Here is a 13071-nt window from a genome sequence, read left to right as displayed (position 1 = left end):
CATGGAAACAGTAGTCCATGTTGTATCAGGCATTTAAGGAACTGCAGCTTTGGCCCCCAGGAACTGGAGCCATTGTGATCTGTAGAATTTAATTTCTCTATGTGTCCAGAGGACTTTCTCTGTGTCTTCTCTTTTTGAGGGCTTGATAGTAAATTCCATGGATTGTGCCATCTCTGTATGATGGCTGCTGCTTGTAAGTCAGTTGTGTAATGGTGGACATGAGACCTAGAAGGGGCTGCAGAAAAGGCGTGTGTCTGGGAGCCCAGCCTGGCATGGTTGAGGTGAGGTCTTATCTCCGGGGCCTCACAACCAGATCGTGCCTGAAAAGCTCACTTGAGCTGTGTGCAGCCGATTCCAGAGTTGAGAGTTTACTATCTTGCATTTATGGCATTTATGTAACATTTCAAAAAGTTGTACTTTTCCCTAAAGAAAATAGCTAAGGTTTTTTTTTTTAAAGCTAATATGTAGTCATGTAGAAAATGTAAGCAAAATAAAATTGGAAAGTGGAAGTCCCACTATGCAAAGACAATCACTGTTAACACTTAAGATAAAGCCCTTGTACACATCTCTGTCTGGAAATTTTAAGGAATTTATGTAAAGGGATCATACTGTAGGTACTATGCCTAATTTCTGTTTTACCATATTGTGGGGATCATTTTAGATTCACAGGGATCCCTTGAAGCAGAGCATTCAGACATTATTCCCATTTTGTAGCAATCAAAATGAGATACAGAGAGTCTCATTCGGGGTTACAGAGTACATAAGCAAGCCAAGAATTCATATTCCTGACTTTAAGCAAGTGCTAATTTCATCCTTATATTTATAAGGAACTTTATAAAGTGCAAGAGAAAAATCTTTCCCTCTGTATGTTGGAATTTCCCCCTTACTAGAATTTTGGAATATGACATAAATTGATCAGTATTTTCAAACATTGTGATTTGGCTGCTTTCTTTACTGGTTTTAGAGCCAAAAATCAGGATATGTAGGGTTGCCTGGGGGTTAGGATCCTTCTTTCCTCCTCATCAACATTCTCTCTTGTCATTACTGATGTGATGCATAAGCCACTGCACCCGACCTGGATTCTTAAAATATATATTTTTAAAAAGATAATAATAATAACTAATGTTTATTGATTACTTACTGTGTGTCAGATACGCATCTAAACATTTTTTTTTTTTGAGTCAGGGTCTCACTGTGTCGCCCAGGCTAGAGTGCAGTGGCGCGATCTCGACTCACTGCAACCTCTATCTCCTAGGCTCAAGTGATCCTTTTATCTCAGCCGGTGGAGTAGCTGGGACTACAGGTGTGAACCAACACACCCAGCTGATGTTTATATTTTTTTGTAGAGATGGGGTTTTGCCATGTTGTCCAGGCTGGTCTCAAACTCCTGAGCTCAAGTGATCCACCTGCACGGCCTCCCAAAGTGCTGAGATTACAGGCATGAGCCACCGTGCCTGGCCGCATTAAATTTTTTAATTTTTTTGAGATTTAATTTACATACCATGTAATTATTATACATCCTTTAAAAGTGTACCATTCAGTGGTTTTTACCATATTCACAGAGTTGTGCAACCATCACCACAATCAATTTTAGAACATTTCATCACCCCAAAAAGAAAAAGAAACCATGTACCCATGAGCAGTCACTTCCCATTTCTCTCTCTTCCCCCAAGCCCTGAGCAATCAGTAATCTATTTTCTGTCTCTAGAGATTTGCTTATTCTGGATATTTCATATTAATGGAGTCAGGCAGTATGTCATCTTTTTGTGTCTGGTTTACTTCACTCAGTATAATATATTCAAGGTTCATCTCTGTTGTGGCACTCATCAGTACTTCATTCCTTTTTTATGGCTGAACAATATTTGATTGTATGGATACACTACATTTTGTTTATCCACTTATCAGTTAATGGACACTTGAGTTATTTCTGCCTTTAAGTTATCATAAATAATGCTGCTAAGAACATTCATGTGCAAGACACACGTTTTCAATTCTCTTGGGTATATCTACCTAGGAGTGGAATTTCTTGGTCAAGTGTTAAGTCTGTTTTTAGCCTTTTGCGGAGCTTCCAGACTGTTTACCAACATGACCACACCATGTTAATTCCCATCAGCAGTGCGGTAGGGTTCCAATTTCCCCACATCCTCCTCACCACTTGTTATCAAACTTTTTGAAACTTGGATTCTTAAGCAGTTGTTTTTCTGGTAATTCTCAGTGTTACTCAAACCAGGAAGGAATGCTTATTTGGCCTGTGAGTTTATTAAATTACTTCTGTGCAGAGGCAGCGCGTCTGCTCTGCATCCTTGTTCTGAAGGTTGGCCATGCAGTTAGAATGTGGGATGCCCACGTGCACCAGCACAGGACATGGTGCCTTTTTGCACTCACTTAAATACAAATTGTGCCAGTGGCTTTAAAAGTATTTTCTTGGCTGGGCGCGGTGGCTGACGCCTGTAATCCCAGCATTTTGGGAGGCCGAGGTGGGTGGATCACCTGAGGTCAGGAGTTTGAGACCAGTCTGGGCAACATGGCAAAACCCCATCTCTACTATAAATACAAAAATTAGCCGGGCGCGGTGGCGCGTTCCTATAATTCCAGCTACTTGGGAGGCTGAGGCAGGACAGTCACTTGAACCTGGGAGGTGGAGGTTGCAGTGAGCTGAGCTCGCACCACTGCACTCCATCCTGGGCGACAGAGCGAGACTCTGTCTCAAAAATAACATGAAACAAAAAAGGAAAAGTATTTTCCTTTGTAATCTTGTCTGTCCATTCACCTTTCCTATCTCTTCTTCTTCTCTCCCTGTCCTTCCCCAGGGACCTGGAAGCCAGAGCACAGAATGAGTTCTTCCGGGCTTTCTTCAGGTTGCCGAGGAAGGAGAAGTTGCACGCGGTTGTGGACTGTTCGCTCTGGACGCCGTTCAGTCGCTGTCACACTGCGGGGCGGATGTTTGCCTCTGACAGCTACATCTGCTTTGCCAGCAGAGAAGATGGCTGCTGTAAGATCGTCCTGCCACTCAGAGAGGTAGACTGGCCCTACTGTCTGCTTCCCGAAGCAGCCTTTTGTTGTTTGAACACAAGGTTGCTGGCTGTGAGATGGAGTGTGGGAGGGGAAGTTCAGACGGCACGGTTTTGCCATCTAAAGATGGATGACTCCAAGGCTGGGCTTCTTGAGGGAGGCATGGCCTGAACTGGACCATTACCCATTCGGCCATTGCTTTTTCTGCTGTTGCTATGGCATCCTGAAATTTGCCAACAAGTGACTGCTGAAAACAGGGGACTCTAACCTCCACATTATTGATAAAGCTGTTATTAAAAAGTACATACCTAGCAATTAAAGATTTTTCCAGCAGCTCCTAGGAATGAATCCTCCCCTTTCACTCACCAAAAAAAAGAAAGGAAAAAAAAGCAACCTACAAAAAGCATCACCTTTTAAAAATAAATGGTAAATTGCCTGGCTTTTGTATGCTCCTGGAACTTCAGTTAAAAATTTTAAAATGCTTCCTTTGACAGGGATCAGGTCCCTTCTTCCTATAAAATTCTGCAATTGTCTTCTTGGAAATGGGGGCTCAGATTACTTCCAGATCTGAGCAGCTCAGTCCTTTGGCTTCAGGGCAGCAATTCTGGTGAGATGGTACCCACAACTCTGTTTACACGTCAGGACCTCCAGATTCTTCTTTCTGATAACAAACGTACTGAGCATTCTTCTTTGGAAAAACTCAAAACTCTTATTTTTTTCTTCTTTTTAGAGAGGAGGGTTTCACTGTGTTGCCCAGGCTGGTCTCGAACTCCTGGGCTCAATCGATCCTCCCACTTGGCCTCTGACAATGCTGGGATTACTCCTTGTGGTCTCCTAACTCCATGTTATTATTCTGTAGTAGATGTCTTCATTTTACAAATATTTTTACTTATTAGTGGAGCAAGAAATCTAGGAGCCAACTTACATGCTTAAAAAAATTTTTTTGGTAATGTGTACCTAACCAGAAATGACATTTTAACCATTTTAAGTGTGTGGCTCAGTGGCATTAAGTACATTCACATTGCTGTGCAACCATCAGCACCATCCATCTCCAGAACTCTTTCATCACTGACAATGGAAACACGGTCCCCATAAATCAACTTCCCTCTTCCCCTTCCCCCAGCCCCTAGCAACCATCCTTCTACTTCCTGTATCTATGAATTTCACTCCTCCAGGTACCTCATATGAGTGGATTCATACAATATTTGTGACTGGCCTTGTTCACTTAGCATAATGCCCTCGGGGCTCATCCATGCCAGAGCCTCTGTCCGAATTCCCCTCCTCTTCAAGGCTGGGTCATACGCCGATGTATGGATAGACCACATTTTGCTATCCAGTTGCCCCTTGATGCAGCCTTGCACAGCCTCCCCTTGCGGTGGTGGTGAGCAGTGCCACTTTCTCGCCGTTGCATCATCTCCTTTCTGCAGTGATTGTGCCTTGCCCTCTGTTTCGGGACATCTTCTGCATATGTAATAACATGCCTACCTTCCTCCCACCCTTCTGTCCCTGCATGTTGCCTCTCGCGCAGGTGGTGAGCATCGAGAAGATGGAGGACACGAGCCTGCTGCCGCATCCCATCATTGTCAGTATCAGAAGCAAGGTGGCCTTTCAGTTCATTGAGCTCCGGGACCGAGACAGCCTGGTGGAGGCGCTGCTTGCGAGGTTGAAGCAGGTCCACGCCAACCACCCCGTGCACTACGACACCTCTGCGGGTGATGACATGGTATGGTCCCTCCACACCCTGATGATCCCCTTCTTCATGTCTCAGGCCGTGGTCTCCAAAGGGGAGTACCCATGAGGAGAACCATGTGGGGATGAGAAGAATGTAGGGCCTGTGTGTGGTCTGCGGTCATTTCTGATGTGCCGGCTGTCCTGAGAGGGTGTGGGGAATTGCCCCACAGCTTGGAGGGGGTGACGGGGACACCCCTCACAGGTGAGAAGGGTTGCTATCCCTGCTCCTGAGGTTCAAGGATGGCCTGATTGGAGGCACGTGTAACCTGCTAAAAGCGGAGCTTTGTCGGCCCTGAGGTTGGGCAGCTGCAGAGGTGGCCCTGGGGTGGCTGGGGCCTGGTCTCCTTTTTTCATGTCTCTTCTCTTTCTCAACCTTTTTTCACCCAAAATAGTGATGGGGAGAAAAGGAGGTGCAGCCTCTCTCAGCCCCAGGGCTGCTTTCTCAGGGTGGCCATCCTCCTGTCCATAAGCTGAGGGGAGGCGGGGGCTGCCCATGAGGAACTGCATATGGACCCAGATGCGGACCCAGGTTCTGGGGACCGGGACAGCCTCACCCGGAGCATGCAGTGGGACTATGTCTTCCTAGGAGCCCTGTCTGGTCTGGCGTCAGTCTGTCTTCCCTCTGAGTCATTGAAGTCTGCTATGTCCGTGCATCCAAAGGCAAAACAAAGACTGTCCCCTCGACTAAAGCCATGATTTTCTCCTCTCCTCTCTCTCTCTGTCTCTCTGTCTCTCTTGCTGTGCAGGCTTCACTCGTGTTTCATTCAACAAGCATGTGCAGTGACCACAGATTTGGGGATCTTGAAATGATGTCTTCTCAAAATAGCAAGGAGAGTGAGAAAGAGAAGAGCCCGCTGCTGCACCCCGATGCCCTGGTCACCGCCTTCCAGCAGTCAGGCAGCCAGAACCCTGACTCCCGAATGGTGGGTGATGCCTGGTGCCCAAGCTGGACCACAAAGCTGAGCCGTGGGCTTGGAGGGGTTGCCCAGCTGTCTGAGTCACCATGGAACGCGGCACCTGACTTTGGGAAGCTAACGCTGCTCCTCCCTCTTGTTCTCATGGGTGAAAAGTGACCACTGAGGTGGTCAGAGGACTGAGGGGCTGCTCTCCCACCCACCCTTCGGTTACCCTTGCGCAGCTCTCAGCTGTGGGGCCTGTGGAGCTGGCTGCGCTGCCCCTTGGGGGTCTCCAGGCACAGAATGGGTTCCTCTCCTTCCAGCCAGTGCTGTCTGTGTGCTCCTCGTTATAGCTTTCCTTTTTCCTTTTTTTTGTCTTCTGGGAGAAGGGGTCACCAGTCTTCTAGTTTTACGAAACTGGAAATATTTTTGCTATATTTACTTACAGATTTCCTCTTTGTAGGGAGAACTTGAGGGAAATGTCACGTATAGTCTGGTAAAGATACTGGAAGTTGTGCTTTGAAATGGGGCCATGGCAGGCAGGGTGCTGCGTTGGACCATGAGCACTGGGCAGTGGCCGTGAACCTGTTAACCCGAGCTTATTTTTGGTCGCTTTAATGGCTCCTGTAAAATCTGTTGTTGGTTTTATTTATCCAAAACTGAGCCTTCTCATAGGCTTTACACCCGGATCCTTAATTAACTTTTGTTGACAAAATGTATGAGAATGTTAAATATATGTATTTATTTCTGCCATTACTGGAGAATACAGATAATTAAAAGCAAATGTAAATAACTAGTTTAAAAGGCACTAAACATTCCTGCCACCTAGGGGTAATTTCAGGTATTTTCAGTTACCTAGAGAAATGGTATCTTTCTCATTTCTGTTAATGAGAACAATGCAGTTTTTTTCAGGTTTCAGTTTTCCCTCTGGCTGTCAGGAAGCTCAGGGGAAATTGTGATGCCCCTGGACTCCCCTTTGCCCTCTGAGCTGACCAGTGTCTTTTTGGCAGATGCAACATCCGGAGAAAGCTTCCCCCAGTGTCCCCCTTAACCACCGCTCCCTCCCATCTGATTTGGGCTACTTTAATACTTGGATTCACATATCCTTGTTATCAGCCTTGCTAAGGAAATTGTATTTTATTTGTATACATGCTCCCACTGGGCTCTGAGCTCCTGCAGGGCCTTACTCTGTGTTATTCATCTTTGCATCCTCTGTGCCCCCGGTAAAGGTTCAGAAATATTTGCGGCTTGCATACAGGTGTCCTTGCCCGTTGCTGTTGGCCCCTCGGAGAGCAGGGGCAGTACTTCCTCCATTACCAGTGGTGCATCGGTGGGTGGGGGGTGGTGAGGACAGACTTCTTTGTACATTAAGAATATTCCCATTTCCAGTCCAGAGAACAGATAAAAATAAGCCTGTGGAATGACCACTTTGTGGAATACGGCAGAACCGTGTGTATGTTTCGCACAGAGAAGATTCGGAAGCTCGTAGCCATGGGCATCCCTGAATCTTTGCGAGGGAGACTCTGGCTTCTCTTCTCAGGTAAGCGCTCTTGGTGTCTTGAAGCTAATTGTTCTTTTTGTCATGGACACAGGAACAGCCCGGACCCGAGCAGTGCGTGTGTTTATGTGCAGATGAAATGGTTCTGTCTTTGAGTCATTCCTGTGATTTCCCAGCTGAGGACTTCCACTCCCTGTTGTGTCAGCTGTGGGACCTGGGTCAGGCTGCCTGGGCCTCTGGGCTGTGGCGTCCAACTGGGTAAATGCGAGGTCTGGGCACAGTGACGGCCACTCTTTTAAAAATGCCTTCACGAGGCTCTACATAGTGCTGAGAATTCTATTCAGAACCCCCTGGAAGTGAAGTGTCTATAGTGTGTGAGCTCTAAAGTAGATGAAACAAAAAGTCCTCATCCATTGTCAACTGGCTGGGCTGCTGAAACACATCCCTCAGAGTGTGGCTGCCATGGGTCCCTCCTCCAGTGAAGACACATGGCGGGCACCAGAGGCAAAAGTGCAGATGTCTCTTCTGTTCCGTTTCCTCTTTTCTGCTGGACCCATTCAGGGAGGGCCTCTTTTAGCCTCAGAGCCCTGGGGCCTCTCCCTGCACCCATTGGGGAACGCCTGGGAACCCTCATCAGGACATTTAATGATGGATGGGCTGAGCCTGGGACCAAACTTCCCCAGGGACATACTGGGTAGGCATTTGTCTGTCCCTCCATATCAACTGTGAGCGACTTGCTCCTTGGGGCAAAGGAGCTTGGGCCCGAGCGTAGGAAGGGAAGGCCCTGCCATTGGAGTGTGCCTTTGCTGCTCCTCAGGGTGCTGTGGGAGGCCAGGTGAGAGGGTCCCTTCCCCAGATGACCCCATGGCGCTTTTGTCAGCAGGGAGGCGCCTGGAGGCTGGGCTGGGTACCTGTGCCCTGCTCCGTTACTCTTCCTGGGACTGGAAGCATCTCTTGTCCTACTTCACCATCAGCCTCTTTCTGGTTCCTTGTCTATCCCCCAACTTTGTCCCTCACTTTCCTCTTCCCTGTCTCCCCCCAGCCTCCAACCTCCTGCCCGAGATGCCCAGACACAGCCCTCATGCTTCCTGGCACACTCACTGTGTTGGGTGTGGTCAGTGGTCACTGATGCTGCCTGCACCACTGCGCCCCTCATCTCCTTCCTGCCTCCTGGCTTCTGCAGCTAACTTCCAGAGGCGCAGCGTTGAAACACCTCCTTTTAAAAGTGAAAAATGTCTTCTGTATTTTTGTATATAAAAATGACAACATACATTCATAGTTGAAAAATCAAGGCATGGAGGAGCGAGCAAAGACAGTGACCTTCCTCAGAATCCCACCACCTGATGGTGAGGCCTGTCACTGCCCAAGGTCTGCATTCCTCTAGGTCTCTCTAACGCATATGCACACACACGTGTGCACACACATGCTTGCACAGACATGTGTACACACTTGCACACACTTTTCATAAGGGACGCATTCATCCCTTCATCTTGCCCGTCCGCTGAGGCCTGGGCTGTAGCTCTGGCTGTGGGTGGCTGGCACAGGAGTTTTCTGGGCTGGGCCCTTCTGCTGCAGTTTGTGCATCTCAGACCTGACTTCAGAGTTGCATGTGGGCGCTGTGCTGCTGGCCCCTTCGCTTTGTCATAGCTGCGCCCCCTTGATGTGCCTCACACATCAGTGGTCCGTGTCATTTCTTGTTGAATTAATGCATGAAATTTGCGTGTGTGTATGTGCATGCTTGCACACTGCTGCTACTAGGGAATACAGTGTGTTAAAAGCATATTAATACAGTTATTTCTATTATGAGTTTTCTCCCGTTCGCTCTATAAGGTTATTCTTAGAAAAGCCATACTATTTCTTTTATTTCTGTTTTTTTGACTAGGCTACATGGCAGAAATGAAGTCCTTACTCTGTCGCCCAGGCTGGAGTGCAGTGGTGTGATCTCGGCTCACTGCAACCTCTGCCTCCTGGGCTCAAGGGATTCTTGTGCCTCAGCCTCCTGAGTAGCTAGGTTTACAGGCACCCGCCACCATGCCTGGCTAATTTTTGTATTTTTAGTAGAGACAGGGTTTCACCATTTTGGCCAGGCTGGTCTCGAACTCCTGACCTCAAGTGATCCACCCGCCTCGGCCTCCCAAAGTGCTGGGATTACAGGCGTGAACCACCGCACCCGGCCAATATTTTGTCCCTCAGTAAGTAACGAGACCCCACTGGGGTCCCCTGATGGGACCAGCGTCTTCTTCATCATGACACCATCCTAGTAATCATTCCCCCTTGAAACATTGCTTTTAAAACTCAGATGCGGTGACGGATCTCGCCTCACACCCTGGTTACTACGGGAATCTGGTGGAGGAGTCCCTGGGGAAATGCTGCCTGGTAACCGAGGAGATAGAACGAGACCTGCACCGCTCCCTGCCAGAGCACCCCGCCTTCCAGAATGAAACGGGAATCGCTGCTTTGAGGAGAGTCTTGACGGCCTATGCCCATCGGAACCCCAAGATTGGATACTGCCAGGTGAAAGGGGTGTGCTCTGAGGCGCAGAGAGTCTTTAGTTGGTGTCTCATGTTGTCCTTCCCAGGGTTTCATTTGCATTCCCAGTCATCTGGTCCTGAGTGTTGTCATGTGAAGATGCTGTACTCGGTCCCTTTCCGGAAAGAAAGTATCAAATGAGGGCCAAAGGGACTCATCTTCTTATAATCAACGGATCATGAGGTCAGGAGATCGAGACCATCCTGGCCAACATGGTGAAACCCCATCTACTAAAAATACAAAAATTAGCTGGGCATGGTGGCGCGTGCCTGTAATCCCAGCTACTCAGGAGGCTGAGGCAGGAGAATCACTTGAACCAGGGAGTCGGAGGTTGCGGTGAGCCGAGATCATGCCACTGCACTCCAGCCTGGCAACAGAGCGAGACTCTGTCTCAAAAAAAAAAAAAAATTTACTGAGTGCCTGAAAAGAGAAATGTGCATGTGTAGTGGTTGTTGGTGGCAGGGCAGATTCAGTCTTCAACGCCCCTCTTGAGCTCAGACGTAGGAGGGCATTAATAGAATTTCTAGACCTCTACAGAAATTACAGGAATTATTTAAAATGGCAGCGCTATTTGGGGAGGAAGATGATGATCAGGGCCAGTCCCCTTCCTTTAGGACACATGAGTGGAGGTGAGATGTCTGCTGAGCTTTCCCGAGCTGAGGGTGTGGTCAGCAGGCACAAAAGGAAAATTAGTCCATTAAAGCAGCAGTCAAACCCAGCACAAGCCGGGATTAGTGAAGCTCCTGACATTTAAAAATTTAGGATTTCAAACTTTGTTTCCTGTGAATAAGCAAAGTCAGTGAGCGAATTAAGTTTGTGTGTGCACGTGTGTGCATGTGTGTGTCTGCTTGAACAAACAGCGAATAGCTGGATTTAAACCAACCCTAAGACTTGCACCACAGCTAAATTCCACATTGCTAGATGGGGACCGGAGCTGAGTGGTGGCCGATCGCTCAGCTGGGCGTGTCCTGTGAGGACTGTGTTGCTATCACGGTCATTCCACTGTACAGTGTCAGTGTGGTTGGTGTATGCTGGATCTCTCACCTATGAAATCTTTACTTTTGTGGGTTGTTTGGGCTTGGATGCTTGTAACATCTCTGTGGCATCACATGGGCCGGTCAGTAACTGCCCTCCTTGACCCCCGAGCAGTCCATGAACATCCTGACCTCTGTGCTGCTGCTGTACGCCAAGGAGGAGGAAGCCTTCTGGCTGTTGGTTGCTGTGTGTGAGCGGATGCTGCCCGATTACTTCAACCACCGAGTGATCGGTAAACAGACCCCCTTCCTCCTCCTTGTATCTGGGGAAGAGTGACAGAGCCTGGGCAGGATGTTTCCCATCAGTCCTGTTTATAAAATCTCTCAGTGCCACTCAGCTAGTCTGTTTGCAAACACAGTTTGACTCCTGAATTTGCAAAACTAACTCGGGAAATTCTCTGCACAGTTCTGACAATGTAGTGGAATAAAGAAACTCGAACACATTCCTGCTATAAAGACCTACAGAGTCGGGATTAAAACAAACACATAATTTTAGATGGATAGCTGAGCTTACAAGAAGGGAAGAAAGATCCAAGGCCCAAGAAACAAGTCAGAAAGTGAAAACCAGGGTGGTTTTATGTGGATGCCATGGCCTGGAAAGGGAGGGTGGGGGCCTGGGGGGATGCCTCTCGGTAGCTCAGGGAGCTTGTTCAGACAGGAGGCCCTCGGTTGCCCTAGAGAGAGGAGGTAGGTGGGATGGAATTAGAGACCCTCAAGGCCCATGTGGTCAGTTAAAGGGCAGACTTGGAAAAGTCCTCCACTTCCATAAGGACATCTTAAGAAAGCTCGTTGGCTGCTGTCTGGACTCTGGGTAACCTGTGGCCTTGCAACGCTCCTGCACTGGGTACCTGACTTTCATGTGGTTGAGATTTAAATGTGTGCTGTCTCTGTAGTCCAGCAACCTCCTAGTAAACAATACAAAAATGGTTCTGGGCTGGTGATGCTCTTAAGAACTCTTCTTAGTAATTCAGATGAGAGATGGAGCTGGCCTAAAATTAGGGTGGCAGCCCTGGGAACAGAACCAACTTCAGACAGAATTTAGCAACCGAGTGGATATAGGAGCAAGGCGGGAAGAAGGCACCTTTGAAGACGGTGTCCTAAGGACTGAAGGGTGGCCTCTAGGAATAAGGAGGGGCAGGTGGGTGGTGTGGTCAGCTGGGAAGGCAGTGATGGCTCTGTGCCTTCTGGCCCAGGTGTACCCTTCCCTGAGCCTTCAGCCGTGCACACCGGCTCCTTCGTGTGCCTGAGTGGCTAGCTGGCTTGCTTCCCTTTTTACTTTGTGTTGTGGGAAGTGGTGTAAGGAACAGAGTAGCAAGGAGTAATTAAAACTTCGGCGTCATTGAGGGACATGCTGTCAAAGCCACTGTTGATGATTGTTGCTATGTGACAGCTCATATGCAACAGTGCCAGCTAGACCCTCTGTGAGAGTGCCCGTGCCTGTGTGGACACTGCCCCAAGACAGGAGGGGACCATTGGAACACATGCATCACCCCAGCAAGTTCTCTTCTGCCCCCTTCCTGCCATAGGCAACACCTGGTACTGAGTTCTATCACCATGGGTTAATTTGGCCTACTCTTGAACCTTGTATAAATGTAATCATGGAGGACAGGGTCTTTTGTGTCTGGCTTCCATCACACAGCAGAGCATCTGTAAGAGGCAGCCACATTGTTGGTGCATTTGTAGAGCTTGCTCCTCTTTGTTGCTGAGTAGGATTTCACTGGTGTGCTTGTCCAGTCACCTGCTGATGTGCATTTGAATTGTTTCCAGTCTTGGAATATGATAAAGTAGCAATGAGCAGTCATATAAGTCTTTTTATGAATATATACTGTCATTTTTCTTGGGTATTTACCTAGGCGGGGTCATAGGTTAGATGTATGACTTAATAAGAAACTCACAGTGTTCCAGAGTGGATGTAACATGTTCATTTGTCTCATACCAGCATTGTAGGAGAATTCAGCTTGCTCCACATCCTTGCTAAAACTTGGTAATGTTCATCTTTTTAATTTTAGGCATCTAGTGGGTAAGAAGTGGTATAATTATGGTGGTTTTAATTTGCATTTCTCTGATGATTAATGATGTCTCTTTGCTTACTGACCATTTGTTTATTGGCTCTTCTGAGTGTTTAAATCTTTGGCCTCTTTAAAAAAGGTTGGTTGTTACCTTCTTACTAAGTTGCAAGAGTTCTTTCTTTTGAATATAAGACCTCTGTCAGGCATATGGATTGCAAATATTTTCTCCAAGTTTGAAGCTTGCATTTTCATTTTGTTAATGGTGTCTTTTAGAGAACGGCAGTTTTAATTTTGATGAAGTCCAGTTTACAATTTTTTTCTATGGTTAGTACTTTTTATGTCATAAGAAATGTTGTATTTTT

At 47.5% G+C, this 13071-nt stretch overlaps 1 protein-coding gene across 4 annotated transcripts in view; it reads left to right on the top strand.

Moving 5' to 3' along the window:
• The window catches only part of TBC1D8 (TBC1 domain family member 8), a 142513-nt gene that overhangs the window by 106495 nt on the left and 22947 nt on the right, over positions 1 to 13071 (top strand). For 2 of the 4 annotated variants that reach the window (XM_004031511.4, XM_019020792.3), the window contains exons 6-11: positions 2811 to 3018; positions 4541 to 4735; positions 5490 to 5666; positions 7029 to 7179; positions 9437 to 9651; positions 10816 to 10933. In XM_004031511.4, the coding sequence (XP_004031559.2) occupies positions 2811 to 3018; positions 4541 to 4735; positions 5490 to 5666; positions 7029 to 7179; positions 9437 to 9651; positions 10816 to 10933 (1064 nt within the window). The remainder of the gene's footprint in view (positions 1 to 2810; positions 3019 to 4540; positions 4736 to 5489; positions 5667 to 7028; positions 7180 to 9436; positions 9652 to 10815; positions 10934 to 13071) is intronic. The other 2 variants (XM_055378430.2, XM_055378429.2) reach the window with 1 other exon arrangement.

Source organism: Gorilla gorilla, chromosome 12 (genome assembly GCF_029281585.2).
Source record: "Gorilla gorilla gorilla isolate KB3781 chromosome 12, NHGRI_mGorGor1-v2.1_pri, whole genome shotgun sequence".
NCBI classification, from domain to species: Eukaryota; Metazoa; Chordata; class Mammalia; order Primates; family Hominidae; genus Gorilla; species Gorilla gorilla.
This window is presented reverse-complemented; position numbering and strand designations above follow the sequence as displayed.